Source organism: Stigmatopora argus, chromosome 9 (genome assembly GCF_051989625.1).
Source record: "Stigmatopora argus isolate UIUO_Sarg chromosome 9, RoL_Sarg_1.0, whole genome shotgun sequence".
NCBI classification, from domain to species: Eukaryota; Metazoa; Chordata; class Actinopteri; order Syngnathiformes; family Syngnathidae; genus Stigmatopora; species Stigmatopora argus.
Genome location: NC_135395.1, coordinates 2,600,256 through 2,615,801, shown reverse-complemented (window position 1 = coordinate 2,615,801; position 15,546 = coordinate 2,600,256). Strand labels below are relative to the sequence as shown.

The window sequence follows — 15,546 nt, the reverse complement described above, 5'->3', positions numbered from 1 at the left end:
CTTCTTACTGTCATTGGCCTGTAAACTGTCAAAGACGATGGTTGGTAGCCAGACCCCATGAAGCTTGTCGCAGTAGGGCCTCCATGTTGTCTTCAGCTAGTTTGCTGTGTTGACTAACAGGTGAGAGCTGAGGGTTTAAGGGGAAACTACAGCGGTAAAAACAATATGGGGCAGCGCTTTCCGAAAAATGAGGCAATAAAGTAGATCCTTGCGGGCTGAGAGGGCTGGGGAGGGGAATCAAGCATGGAGGGCTCGTTCGAGAAAGACCCGGGTCATGACAATTGGGAGGTTTTTTTCCGTGGACAATAGAGAAAAGTGTGGGATCCGTTAGTGGAGACATCGTCGGGAGCCCTCTGAGTCTATCCGATCCTAAGGAGGAGAAAGCTCTGCCTGGCAATGAGAGGCTCCCCGCAGCTTTTCCGTAAAAAGGAAGCGCAAGAGTTTGAAGAGCGGTGTCCTGGCAAGAGAGCGTTGAAAATGAAAGAAGTGATGATGAAGATGTCAGAGGTAGGAGACTCTTCAGATGGGAAGATGTGCTGCTTGGGGACCCCATGCTCCCTGTTGACAAATGGCAGAAAACATGAATGAAACTGGATTAAACAGAATAATGACAAGCTGCATGCATACCTTGAAGCTGCATGGCTAAAGGCTTGAAATCCAAGCTAAGAGGAGATCTCCAAGGATATGACTCCAGTAAACCATCCAACACTCCCCTGTGCACACAAAAACAAAAACATAAATGTAACAGAAACGGCAGAAATGAAAAATGATGTGAGGTGTGACATTTCAAAGAGTGCATCCCAATTTTATAAGCGTTTTAAGTCGTATTAAATTTCTGTGGTTCAACTTAACATCTCTCTTGAGTCCAGTAGCTATCTAAAACATTGATGATAAATAAGGTTTGCCATACCGATTCCGTCCGGGATCCCTGAAGCCCTTGGCAAATGGATTCCTGTCGATCTTCAGTTTCGTGATCTTGCCCAGACATGAGAAGTTTTATCAATACAGACATTTAGTATGCTTGCCTATCAAAAAGCACAGTTTTAAAACAGTATTTTTAACTGGTAGTCACTCCTGGTGGTGCCCGTTTATTACCAGAGTACAAACACACACAGGCTGACTTCAAATATTGCGACATGAAAACAGGCCTGATCACATTCAAGATTTTGAGATTAAAATTTGGTGACGTCAGGCAGGACCGAGCTTCTTACTGGATCAGCAAAATATTCACTACACATCTGTTTTTGGAATATATTTGGCAAAAGAAAAAGCTGAGATTTTTTACGTTTAATTTTCAAATAGTTAGCCAACTTTTTGGATGTAGTAATTGCTGTGAAAAAAAAGAAATTAACATGCTATGGAGCCATGGGGTTTCAGCCAGTTACCTGTTGATTCTGATAGGCTGTGACGGTGGTGAACTCGGTTTCTGGGAAGGAGAAGCTGAACACTCCCTCAGCAGGGAGCGAGTGGATCTGGGACAAGTCCACTCTAGGGTCTTGCCGGATGATGTGCACACGCGGCTTGTATTTATGCATGGACTGTAGAATTATCTGGATCAAGAAAGAGTACTATCATACAGTAGTTTTTTTTAGTACAAATTAAAACATTAGCAAATTAACATTCAAAATTTTGCACGAAAAAAAATTAAAGTGTAAAACATACATCATACTTTCCTAAAACTGAAAGTTTAGTCATCAACAAGCTAAAGCAAAAGTGCAAACATGCCAGTTTAGAAAAGTGAAAGCAGAATAATAGATAAATGATGAAAAGCAGGCAATTTTCTGTGCTTTTTAATATTGGACGAAACAAACTGTACAAATAGCTATTATAGAAGCACACTCAATATTAAAGTAAAGAGTACAGAAATCAAGCCAATTACATTTGAGAGTACAGTATTGCTTATTGCCAACACTTAGGTAGTAAATTGACAAATGCTGGAGTAAAAACGCTCCACCTAGGCCTTTTTGTAAATCCGTAATCTTTAGCTATTGAGTTGTATTTTTTATCTACTCCTGTTGATACCTCCAAATAATAATAATGAATAATAATAATTAAAATAATGGCATGAATCTTATGTAATTTTCCAAATTTGAATTTGTCTGATCATTGTGAATTATTGGGACATTCTGGTATATATAATTGTGTTTTTAAATGGAAATCCTAATGAACCCAAATTATCTTTTAATATATAACAATTTGTAAGGATCAATACATTGAAAGGAAATTTAAGTCCAAAGATCAATAAAGATAGAAAAACAGTTTCAGGCTGGTCAGAGCAGCAACAAGAACTAAAAATTAAACACGATGTGCAGTTTTTTTTTTGTCCAATTCTGCAATTGATTAGAATCCAAAATTCAAAAGATTATCCTTTACTAAAAATAATATTAACTCACAAAAAAACGAACTGCAGTCGACAACAGCATCTGTGCCTATTCTTCCATAAAATAAATAAATAAGGCATGTGTCCAAAAAATGTTTTCACAGCTCTCCTTTTGCTTTGAGTCGTTGTTTTTTCACTTACATGTCCCTTGTCGTCCAACTCGTTGTTGGTGAGTTTCACTCGGTCAAAGCTGATCACCTGACGCATCCACGTCTCTCCTGCGCACGGCGAGTCTGCGTGCACGTAGAGCCTGGGTGAGATGCACGAATGGTCTGTGTTTCCTGCCACCATCCACTGGGAGCTGTGGTAAACATACCTACAGGAGTGTATTATATCAGGGAAATGAGAATTAAAAGCAAATTTGCATGACAACCAAATATCCAATTGAATGCTTTTATTGTCATTATACAAGTATAATGAGATTTAAATCTTCACCACGAAGTGCACAAATAACAACAACAAACAAACAGGCAAATTAATATTCAATAAATCAGACCCAAATAAATAAATAATCAATTGATAAATCTAGTCAAGATAATAAGTAGTCACCAGCATAAATACTAAGAAGGGAAGTGCACAAATAACAATAGCTTCAGAGAAAGCCAATATGATGAAAAATACATTCTTGTTTGGGGTGAGCGTCCAGTATTTTTCATTTATTGCCTTTGCACGCACATGACACGCGTGCGCACAGTTTATGCTCATTTTTAAAAAAATAGAACAACTAAATTGATAGTACATGGTTTAATAGGCGCACCTGTAACGTTTGGAGTCAACGGGCATGACGTCCATTGCGATGTAATACTGCTGGCAGGGGTCCAGATTCCGCACTTTGACGCGAACGGACGGAAACATTCTCCTGTTAGGAAATGCATTTTAAATGCGCGTATATATTGAAGAAAATGTGGTTAGAAAAAATGGTTAGGTTCAGATCCGAGCCTCCATGTGGAACGTCAGCTCTATGAAGATTTACAAGTGTTTGTGTAAACATGTGTAAATCTTCCAAATCCAGATTTCATCTTTAGTGAAAACTAAGTAGCTCATTCTAGTGGGGACATCCATGACACGATTATATTTATAAGATGAAATTGCCATTCAAATGTGGTGAAAAATAAATAATGGTTAATACAATGCCAATTTATGGAAGTAGTCTCAAATGATATTGTTTAAGGTAACCGGAAAATGTGCTATCTGCAAAAAAAATGTTTAATAGTTACTTAAATATATTGCAGAAAATTCTAAAGTGTGAAGGAGGAAAAGCAAAATGGTTGGATTTGGGGTTGTGTATGCCAAATTCTAAATCCACAGGTCTTCTTCAGATCACTTGTGAAAAGCAAATTACCTTCCAGCTTTGGTGATGATCATCTCGGTTCCAATCTCGAAGAATCTCTTCCAAAGTTCTGAGCCTTGCAGCTCGACCCGAACCTCTCTTTCCGGACTGCACTCTCCACCATTCGGTTTTTTCGATAACCCAGTTTGGACCCCTGACATCTGTAAATCCACTTTCTTCATTTGAGGCAAAAATGGATCCGCTGAACCTGAAAGTGTCAGAAAAAAAATCAGAAATTGCAGGAGATAGATTTCCCTGCCAAATAATTATTTTTGATAGGAGTTCTTTTGGTGACAAGGTTGAAATTCATTTATGTGCGTGTGCGTGTGTATTTTTCCCCTTGAAAATGGTGTCAATTAAACTTTTTTAAAATTTTGTTCTTAACGTTTCTCACCAACTAAGAGTTTGGCGTCGTTGTCAGCGTGTCCACGTGAACATGAATTATGTTCCTCTGCCATTTTCATCCTCTTGCAGGGTTTCCCCACGAGCGCTTCGACGGAAAAAGCGTGCGCCTTGGAGCTGAGACCTTGCATTTTGGCGGACGACATCCCGGTTGGAGCCTCCGATCTTTGACTTTTGGGATCCCGGCTCACTCGGGAGCTGCAGAAGAACCTCAGAAATTAATCCGGTTCCATTCCAAGTGCTCTCCAAGATGTTCCCCGACATCCAAAGTCATTGATTGTTGATGCGCCTCCCCCCTCGCGCATTACATGATCGTCTCTCTCTCTCCTAGATTTGTTCGAGAGTTCTCCTTTTCCTCTTCTCTTCTTGATCCTCTGTGCGTCACAGAGAGGGGGAAAGAAAGTGAGAGAGAGAAAGAGAGAGAGAGAGAGAGAGAGAGAGAGAGAGAGAGAGAGAGAGAGAGAGAGAGAGAGAGAGAGAGAATAGAGTGAGAGTAGGGAAAGGCAAGGGGAGAGAGTGAGGGAGAGAGGGAGAGAGAGAGAGAGAGAGAGAGAGAAAGGGGAGAGAGAGAGAAAGGGAGAGAGAGGGAGAGGGGGGGAGGGAGAGAGATATAGAGAAAGGGAGAGAGAGAGAGAGAGAGAGAGAGAGAGAGAGAGAGAGAGAAAGGTAAAGAGAGAGGTCCACAGCTGCGCGCATTCCTCACAAACGTCAGCATTAATTTCTGAAAGGTGAATATAGCCAAGATCAATGGAAAATATCACATTATGATCATCATGTGAATTTATCATTTAAAATATAGTGTGGAAAATCACCTAACTGTGCGCAGCCAATTACTGTGGGCTGTTCACATGATATTGACATTTGCTTGCTTTTTCTTTTGTTTGTTTTTTGTTTTATGTATACAGAAATTGCACCTTTTAGTTTTTATCATTTTGTAAGCTTTTCCTCTACTGCTAAAAGTTCCACACGATACAGAAAAATGCAAATGTTATACCTACGCGGTGGATGTAATCCTTTTACATTGGTTTGATTCAATTAGATGTTCTGAAAAGCTTTGTTTTCCCTTCAATCATTGTCCATTGCTTTTAAGACGTGACCGTAAATAGAGCGAACCAATAGGAGCACTAATCGTTAATTAGCGGTACAAATATTTTAGTCTGTTTATTCGGACCATCTGGAAGGTGAAGTATCTCCACATTGCTTTTGAAGCAAACATTTCCTATATTAATTTTCAGACTTTCCTCTAAGTTGCCTCTTGTGACCTGTTTCATTCGTGTAAAAGTCAGGTTTATGTTTTTGTTTTTTTTCCCCTTTTCCTTTTTCTTTGGTGGTGATTTTGTGCGTCAGTCTGGTTCTCATAAATGCGAAGATCAGATGGAGCTGGGCGCACTGGGGGAACTGGGCCGTAATGACAGCTCGGGATTATTACATTACTGCTCGACATGAAATAGATCCGCTTTACACAAATACAAGTCGGCGCGGGCTCTATTTAAAATGTTTTAAATCACATGATATAATTGCTCTGAGGAGAAAACAAATGAGCGCTGTGTTTATGGCACGGTTGGTTTGCTTGCTGATGGAAATCTCTGACAACAGCCGGGAAATGGAGAACTATGACCAACAGAAATCACATGTTCTCTGTCATCATAGCCCTCTTTCGGGACCGCATCTTGGATTTATGTTTATTTTCTCCCATAGTTTGTCATTTGCTTTCAAAGTGCATCCTAATAAAACTGCGGTCTATAGGGGAAAACAGACCACTAAAACACACGCAGGGTCCTTTTGGAGCAATATGGGGAAATGGGGGGGAAATGACATGAAAATGATGCGGGTTTGCTCTGAAACGGGCCATAAATCGCCATCATGAGATTGATTATGCGGTGTCGGTTGAGGGATGGACAGCATTTTATGTGATGTCTGTCACTCCTAAAAACAAACAGGAACCTCATTGTGGCTGTTTTTATTATTCTCACTTCGGGAAGGATGAATGGGACGTGTTTCATCTTTTTTTTAAAGCACAATAAGCAACCGTGCAGAAACATGAAGCTCAAGTCCATTTTGGCAATACACGAGTTGTGTATGAATTATTATCATTTATAAATCAACATGTGGTTGTCATTTGAGATGCGCTTGTTTGGCACCAGAGGGATCCTTGTGATAATTTCTCATGATTCCGTGAATAAATCAGTTATTTAAAAAAAAATGTGAGTGGAGATTCAATAGTGTTTAGTTATTTGCTACAGCTTGTCAAGAACAAATATGGCCAAAGAAAGATTAAATAATTACATTTAAATAAATACAAGTAAAAAAAGAAAGGGACAGTGGAGTTCCTTTTCCACTTTCAAAAGTACAATTTGCTATAAATTTCTAGTGCATTTAAAATTTAATATATATTTGTAATTGCTTGCAGGTAAATTTCATTTTTAAATGATCACTTAACAGTAAATAACTATACATTATATCATTGGAGTAACACCCTTTTAAAGTAAATGAATAGGAAATGCATGTATGGTTAACCTTTGGCTGCATGACCCACCACAAAAATGGAATTGAAAATGAATGCATATGTGATTAACGTGTTAGTTTATTACTTATTAATAATTCTTCAGATAGGTTTCAGCACCGTGACTTAAGCTGACAAAGATAAACGATGTAGAAAATGTATAAATAAAGTAAAACATTGGGTATGCCAGCCATTTTAACAGCAAACATTAAAGAATATTAACATACAAAAATAAATACTACAATGAATATTTTAAAAGCATTAAAGTGTCATTTCATGTAGCTCTAAGGCTTACTATGAAAAAAGTACTGTTTCTTTCACATTATAATACAGCTTTTCTTTTGAGTGATGGAACAAGCATTGGACGAACATTGTCCATCAGAATATTAATAATGATGTAGGTCTTTTATTTATAATTTATATTTTTAAATGCATTTCTTCTAAATCCAAAAATATCATACTTGAGGACTCCGTATACCAACCATAACAAAGCAATATGTAACTGTACCGTAAAATTACAACACAGAGCTGTTGTCTTACTGTTGTGTAATGCAAAACACATTAATAAAGTGCCAGAATACATTACGATCACTCACTGTTGAATTATGGTACTGTTTCCAAACACAGCACGGTACTATTCAAATAAATTACAGCAAATGGAAACATTTGCACCAGGATACATATATTGGTAAAGATTTTCATCGTAAAAAAAGCCAGTGAAGTTTGGCAGCATGAACAGCAGTAATTTCCTGTTATTTCGGATTACGACATGTTACAGTAATTTTATAGTGCAGTGTCGGCAATCTTCAGTTTATAAATTAAGAACAAGAATTTAGGAACTTCATTTACTTTCCTTTTTTTCATTCACATTTGATCATGCTCACTGAGCCTTTTTGAAAACACATCAAGTAATCAGGCATTAGATTCAACCACAATTCAAAAAGTTCTACTCAGGATAAAACTAAACATTTAAATTAAGTTTTCACCCCCTTGAACTGTTGTACCGCACATGACCATCACCCACCCCCCTTGTATTATTATGAATATTTTACAACCCACTATAATACTTCATACAACTATCAATCCGTATCTGAATTTTATTTTGTCAGCACTAAAAGCTCTTAATGAATGATCAATTTGGTGCGGGAGTAGTGCACTTGTGTGTCATCCTTATGCGTACAAGCTGGTGCCCAGCAAGAATCACAAGCAACCTGGCACCCGCAGCAGGCGTCTTTTTGCACTTTTTGCAAGCACATATGCACCAAAATAAAAATTTGAACGTGGGTGTATAAACGGGATTGTGTGTCTGCTGCTAAGTGCTGAGTGGAAGTGACGGGACCTCCTGATGGTTTGTTTTAACTTAGGTCCTGATGCTGAGCAGTTAGTATGTGTTTGTGTGTCGGTGGGTGTGAGGCTTATTCTGGGCACGGGTTGCGGGAGCGGATGCCCGCTCACTGCCAAATGTCAAACTTCCAGCAGCCGTCAGCTGTGAAATACGTGAAGTGTTTGAATATGAAATGCTGTACACACTTAGTGCATTGTAGCAATAATGACATGTGAGTCTGTGTTGAACATGTGAACTCTGCCGAAGGGGGAGTTATTGCCACTTCCTTTTTGTCTCTCTCTCTTTAAATACTCAACCTATTTGTTTATGAGTTCCAATGAAGAAATCCATCAGTCATTTAGAGCGTATTGGTTGCACACTTCATAGGCTGTTCTCATTTATTTGCGACGGTTGTTCCGTTTGCAAACATCTTTGACTGTTTGTATTTCACTCCGTGTGCCAAAACCCCCTGGAGTAGATGAGAAAGAATGATGAAATCAAGTGTAGAGCAGTAAAATCTTCCTACATGACTGATTACGGTGACAAATTCTTCTGACCTTGACATTTCATCAGCCGCATGCATGTGTGTAATGTCCCATCTGTAACTCATAAGCTCCCTCGTGTCCCTTTCTTGCTGGTACAGCTGTCTGCACAATTTCTTGACACAATGCAGCAGCTTTAGCAGCTCTAATAGGAGGGTTAGTGAAGGCTTTTGTCATTTGGTTTGCACGCGGGTTCATTGATTCAATGATTTTGTGTTTAAAATCATCACATTCTCAGACAAATAAACCTCTTGGAGGACAGAAATTGTGTTGACTGCTGCTGTAAACTGTAGAATTCACTTTGTGAAATATTTTGGATGGTGGGGGGCTAAGATAATTACAGATTCATCTAAATCAAGGGTGTCAGACTCGGGTTGGTTCACGGGCCGCTTTAACGTCAACTCGATTTCATGTGGGCCGGACTATTTTAGATATAATATTTAGATATTGTTTTAAAAATTGGATTCAAAGAACTAAATCAAAAGCCCTAAATATTCAACTTTTTATAGATCTAAAAAAGTGTTTATTTGAGCTTTTTTTCTTGGTAAGGGAAAATCTCTTTTAATCATTATGTTCCATATAAAAGTGGAAAACAGAACATATTTTTATATATTTTAAGATTTTACAAAATTATTTTTGAACTAAAAACACAAAGAAAAACATGGATGAAAAAATTGCAATTATTGATTTAAAAGGGGGAAAATCAAGAAATATAATATACATCTATAATTTTCATTTTAATTTGATCCTAAAACAGAAAGTCGGCACTCATGATTTACTTTCCCGGGCCACACAATATGATGCGGCGGGCCAGATTTGCCCCCCCGGGCCGCCACTTTGACACTTGTGATCTAAATGGCACAAAAGTTGGAGCTGAAAAACAGCTGACTTGCATCGCACCTGTATGGCTTTTGCTTGGCTGCATTTGAACTGGGCTGCAAATCCTCATGCTTCGTTCCCACTGACGGGAATAGACGCAACCCAGCTGCCCCAGATGAAATGAAATAGACTTGTTCTATCATCAATGGTTGTGAGTGAGTGTTTAAACACCCAATTATAGTATGAATATATTTAATAGATTTATTGAAATGGTACTTGTTCCAATGCTTTCATCAGTGACATTGACAATAAAAATGACGTTGTGTCAAAACGGCACATGTTTTAGAACCACTGCATGAATTTCAATATCCAGGGACCCATTTTAAAACGGTTTCCGTTACTTCAACTGAGCAATATGGTTTTTTTTCAGTCTTGCAACCGCATGGAAATATTGAACGTCTGTCATAAACCTTTAACATGACAACATTGTTCTTACATTTTAGCTCTTTGAAGACTCTTCAGATTCATGGTTTAGTTTACTTTTTGAAAACTGACCAAGAATTGCAGTAGTCACTCTCTCTAGAGACTAAGAATGTCTTTTCTGCTTTTGTACAATCCATGTGCTTAAACTTCAGGCCTGAAGGATGGCAGCATTCAGGAATTATATGCATGAAGCCTTGTATTGCCCTCCATTACCCACAGTTTGGGAAGATTTAATGGCTCATGTGCCCCAGCAACCAGCCTGTGCTGGTTGTGTCTACCTCACCTTTGTTGAGGGAAAAAAAACGGGGTGCTGAGGGCAAGAGGAAACAAGGAGACATAGCTCTAAGCCAAGACACAGGCAATTCTCTCACCACAAGTGTGTTGTGAATTATGTTTCAACCATTTTCTGTCTCTTTTTCCTTCGTTTTTACTACGCCTAGCTTAGCTGTCCCTATTTAGACACGTGTCGATCCACGTCTATCCACAGAGCTGTTTCATCCTAATCCTGGCTGCACGTTCTTCTCTTTTGTTGTGATTGCTAATTATTTTTGATGAAAATTGCTTTTTCTTTGCTTTCCCCTTTCTGACTGGCACTAACTGTGTGGTAAACGGCTGTGGTCCAAAGAAACAAAAACAGACGTAATTGGTAATGAGAGTCAGACTCGGCAAGGCAGTCGAGTGGCTCATGCTGGTGAAGCCCAAGAAGGTGACTTTGCCGACTCTAATGTAAAAGGGCACAAGGATCCACAAGGCTTTGGCAAGTTAGGAATAGATCCTTGGGAATGTGGATAGTTCTCTCTCGGTGAATGTGAGTGGGTGGATAAACAATCCACAGGGTGTTAGAGTGTAATTTCCTAATACCATAATGTAGAGCTAGTATAATTTATCGTGGTCTTTTGGATGAAAAATATTCCTAACATCACTGGCAGTGAAAAACACACACGAGGAGGATTTTGAAGGGTTTTTGTGCAAGCATGTTTAAAAAGGCATAGTGATAATTTAGAAGGAAATCCATTGTGTTTGTGTGGTAGGAAGTTGTTGTCTAACATATTGTTGCACACGTCTGGGTATGTTTTCCTTCCATGGATGGCAATCATTCTGTTTTTTTTCTATAGTAGCAGTACCACAGTGGAGGAAAATTATTTTTAGATTGCTCTGATAAATGATGGGTTTCATATATCTGGATGTGGCCGGGCGGAGAAGTGAAAATTTCGCAGAATAGAACGCCAGTGGAGCCGCAAACTCTTTCAAAACAACATGTGAAAAATCAGCAGTTCTTTAACAGTTAGCTTGTCATTTTTATTTGACTCTTCAAATGGTCACAGCGGTTGTCTTACAGGCCGTGCCTTCTTGGATTGCCTTTTGGCAGCAAGATGCAGGCCTGGCCACGGTTAGCACACTTATTATCATCATCACCACACACTGTAATTCACATGTCAATCATAGCTAGGAGCAAAGCAGACCCGAGGCGAGATGAGCTGCTTAGAAGGGGCCAGTGTCTGAGGTGAAAGGCTGGGAGGGGCAGGGGCTGCCCTTTGAATACTTCCAGCAGGCCCTAATCAAAACTTTCATTGCAGTGTCTCTGTAAAATGGGATTATAGGGTATGATTTTTTTTCATACTGGGGTGCTCTGAGCTGGATGTTGTGAGAGTAAGGCTGACCTCTGTGGAAAAGTTGAACTGTCAAAATGTGGAAAGTCTGGCCATGGGTTACGATTCAGATGGCGCGGACTCAGTACACAATGGGAATTGAGGAAATACCAACCATATAGGAAGAATTTGACCAATAGTATAATTTTTCTGTGAACATGTGATTTATTCCAGTCAACAAAGTATGTAAGTGAATATCATTATCATGAATATGGTTGTTCACGTCCGTGGAAGAAAGTTAATGGGGGGTTTTCTTTTTTAAGTGAAAAAATAGTTAAATTTTCAAGCATCTTTGGACGTGGCTTATTATGAGGTATTCTATGCCTGTATTAACTGTGCACAGTTCCTTGCTTATACATTATTATTATGAATATTATTGTCAGTGGTATAATGTTTAAAAGCCTTCTCTATTTAATATGAAGAAATAGTGGGTTCATTATTTTGATTTGTGCCTTTAATGGATTAACCTATAGTATCTATTAATCTATTAAGGCTCGACTACATATACAAATGCAACGCTATATTCTTTGTTGAGTAATTAAGAATACTTTTGCATCTCTTTATTTGAAATCATAGTCCTTTTATGTACAGACTTAAGCAATTCTGGCTTACTATACCCTATAGAACATCTCTAAATTAAAGCTTACAAGAAGAGGAACCCCTCAAAAATTTGCAATTCAATCAAAAGCACACTTGTTCCCCCTTTTGCCAAAATAGAGTGTAATAGAAACTGTCTGTTTCACTGTGTCTGTAAGACGCACACACCCCCACACACAAACAAGCTTGCCTGCCAGTTTGTGGTTTGTATCCATGATGCCTGAATGCGTTGTGGTTTGAGCTCTATCAGGACCCTAAAATGATTTATTAGTGCCTCCTGCCTTTATTTAAAGAAAAGGAGATCCTGTCATTGTTAATAAAAGATCAATTTTCAGAATGGAACCATTCTAATGGATAACTGTCAATGCTGAACAATAGTTTTTCTTCCAATGATGGCTCAATTGCATTTGTGCTCAGTTATATTGGAGTATAAATAAATGCTCAGCTTAAAAGTGTAACATTTAACTATTAAATTATTAATTTATGTGCATGCGCTCTTGTATGTGGACATTATGTTGAAAATGGGAATGAAAAGAGAGATAAGTGAGTACTCTGGCAGTGAAATAAGTTTATCTGACATCCTTTTGTCTCCTTCTGGTACCAATCAGACCATCCTCCCACAAATAATGGCACCTGATATATTAATGGGAGAGAGAGTAAGAAAGAGAGTTAGTGTGTGCGTGGGTGTTTGTGTGTGTGCTTTGTGGGGGTCCGTAGAAAGCCTGTAATCAAACTACTTGCGAATTAGCGCTGTATAACTACATCCTGACCATGGCTTAGACTTCTAAAGAGCAGGAAAGTCTTTGCTGACAATCAAGCACACGTGTACACACACGCACAAAAAGGCTATCACTTTCTTTCATCTCATCACATTTGTCTTCATTTGTAACATGGTGAAGTGATGTGGTGGGAAATAACGGTGGTGTTAAGGATGTCATTCCTAAAATCAGCCTGGTCAAGCACACACACACACACACACACACACACACACACACACACAAACAGGCCATCATGCATTGTAATATTATATAGAACATCAAATCTTTTGTGAATGTGTGTTTATTAAATTTGTTCTTTGTTGTGGTGGTCTATTAATTCTAATACATGCACAGCTAATGTTTGAGAATATTAATATTGTAACTAGCATCAATTTATATAAAAATGATGATAAACTCATTATCATTTTTATTATTTCTTCATTTATTTGCTTAATTATTGTGGGTCATCGCAGTCTCGCTAATGTCACTTTTAGAATTTTATGGATGCACAAAACACGTGTCGTGAATGTTCACATTTCGAATAATTTCCACAATATTACAGATAAATACTTATTATCACCAACATTGGATGTCAAATTTGTAGCAAAGGGCAGCAATGAAACATATTCAATCATAACACTTTGGAGGGGGGAGAAAAAAAATCCTTCAATTTGAAAATATAATGGTCACAGGCATAAATATGAAAAATTGATAAGCCCCGTCCCAAATTCCTGTGGGAAAAATCCATGACTATTGATTGTGGAATGGCAATGATGTAACTTTGTTTACTTCATTTTCCTGCTTGTTTGAGATCTACTTATGAACCACAGAATACTTTGACTGCATTGTACACACAAGTTGGAATGTGGTTCGCTCCCATTAGGGATGTCAATCTTCTGCACACTTTCCTTGAAAGGTGTGGGAGCACTTTCTCTCTGTGTTTGATAAAAGAAGGCTGATTAAGCGGCTCAGAAACGACCCATTTGTCGAGAGCAAAACTTCTCTCTGGAAGGTTTTGCATATGTGCGTGTGTGAGCAAGCTCTGTAGACCCCATCCACACACACCCCAAACACCCCACCCCCCTGTTCTTCTTGTGAACCTGACTATGAAGTCATATTATCTGGAAGTGATTCCACCGAGCTAAAATTCAGTATTCTGGTTATGTGTGTATATGCACGTGAGTGAGGGTTCTACAGTCACAAAGTCAACACTAAATTTCTGTACTAGTCCCAAGCTAGTGATGTCTTTTCCCCTGAGTTTAAGCTTTTAGGCACATAGCAGACTGTCCATTTACATGCCTTCATTTTTTTTAAATTTGTGACTTTATCATTGCTTTTTGGTTGAACAGGTCATATGTATCACACTCTATATGTGTTATGAAGATGGCAGAAGGAACAATTAAACTACGAAAATAATCAAATCTATTGCTTACTAATGAGAAATATACAGTAGTGGAGAAGGTGCAAAAGATAAGAGTATAATAATTAATAATATTATCATAATGAGAAATTGTCAATACAGATACTATGTTGAACCAATCATAATCAATACAGGTGTATTCTGTATTGATTATGATTGGTTCCTTCTCGACTGTCGCCTATATAGTACACTACTAGGATTTACTCTCTAATCACATTAGGTGGTAAATGTTAATAATATGCAGTATTGACAAGTGATTAACTAAACTTTATTTGCCTTTCATGTGACACATGACTAATTTTAGGATGTTTGACTTTTCCTGTGATTGATCTCTTTAAACTGGATAGGTCTACATATGTTTTCTATCTTGATTAGCTCATTTCCTATGTCTTAACTAGCTTACAGACATATCTCAGCTCTTTGTGGTAAAACCATGTGTGCTGGCAATTCATTCATTTTGGACTAATTTAGGAGTAACTTCACTCAAATGTCCAAAAAGCCACTGAAACCAGATCTAGACCAACCAGCTCTTCTTTATTGTGGGATTAGCGTTTCCGTGAGGGGTGTCAAGCAGTGAAGATAAAAACTAAAGCAGAAGACAGGCCTAGCTGTGTCAGAGTAACACTTTAGAAACCGATACTTCCAGGAAAGACTCATTTGTCACCCTTGTCTGTGAGCCTTATGTGATAACCAAGACTGTATGTATAGGGCATGGATCATGTGAATGTGTTTCAGGGAGGTTTGTCTTTGAACCAGCATCAATATTTGCCACCACATGTGGACAAAGATTTCTTCTCTCCTGCTCTATGAAACCGCAGCCTCTCATCCACAAAGAGACATGCATCTTATAATGGTTCCACATGAAGAAATGCCTGTGCGGTTATTAAGCACAGAACACTATTGGAAATTCTTTCACTTATGCTCTTTTTTTACTGTGTTATCATGTGTGCGCATCTGACCAATGTTGCCTCTCATGTCCAGTCTTAAAAAAAGAAGATGGATGCGTTAATGTGTGCGCATGTGGTGGTCAGGAGCAATACAGTCTTTTTTTTACATGACTGTACAGTAATGTGCGGCGAGCAAAACGTTTTGATTTGCTGACAAAGCAGTAATCTATTTTTTTGCGACCAGATACGTATATAATTTGACTGTTATTCTTTTAATTGGTTAGTCAATATAGAACTCAGAGAAATATTGGCATTTATTACACTGCATATGTACACAACGCAGTGTTGGAGTTTCTCATCTCATTTTCTGAACCGCTTTATCCTCACGGTGGGTGCTTGAACCTATCCCAGCTGTCTCCGGGCCAGAGGCAGGGGACACCCCGAACCGGTAG

At 38.5% G+C, this 15,546-nt stretch overlaps 1 protein-coding gene across 1 annotated transcript; it reads right to left on the bottom strand.

The window, feature by feature from the left end:
* On the bottom strand, positions 1–3,760 carry LOC144081950 (T-box transcription factor TBX22-like). The gene is made up of 7 exons (XM_077608539.1): positions 3,723–3,760; positions 3,138–3,239; positions 2,522–2,696; positions 1,386–1,550; positions 911–975; positions 628–713; positions 1–558 (listed from the first exon to the last, which is right to left on the bottom strand). Exons 1-7 carry the CDS (start codon positions 3,743–3,745, stop codon positions 29–31), a joined length of 1,146 nt encoding a protein of 381 aa, XP_077464665.1. The 5' UTR covers positions 3,746–3,760; the 3' UTR covers positions 1–28.
* Positions 3,761–15,546: the final 11,786 nt, after the last annotated feature.

Excerpts from the sequence above, each read along its gene's own strand:
- LOC144081950 (XM_077608539.1), bottom strand. The coding sequence starts at position 3,745 with ATGATCATCACCAAAGCTGGAAG. Across the intron at positions 3,240-3,722 it reads ATCATCACCAAAGCTGGAAG|GAGAATGTTTCCGTCCGTTC; the intron begins GTAATTTGCTTT and ends ATTTCCTAACAG. Across the intron at positions 559-627 it reads TTTAGCCATGCAGCTTCAAG|GGAGCATGGGGTCCCCAAGC; the intron begins GTATGCATGCAG and ends ATTTGTCAACAG.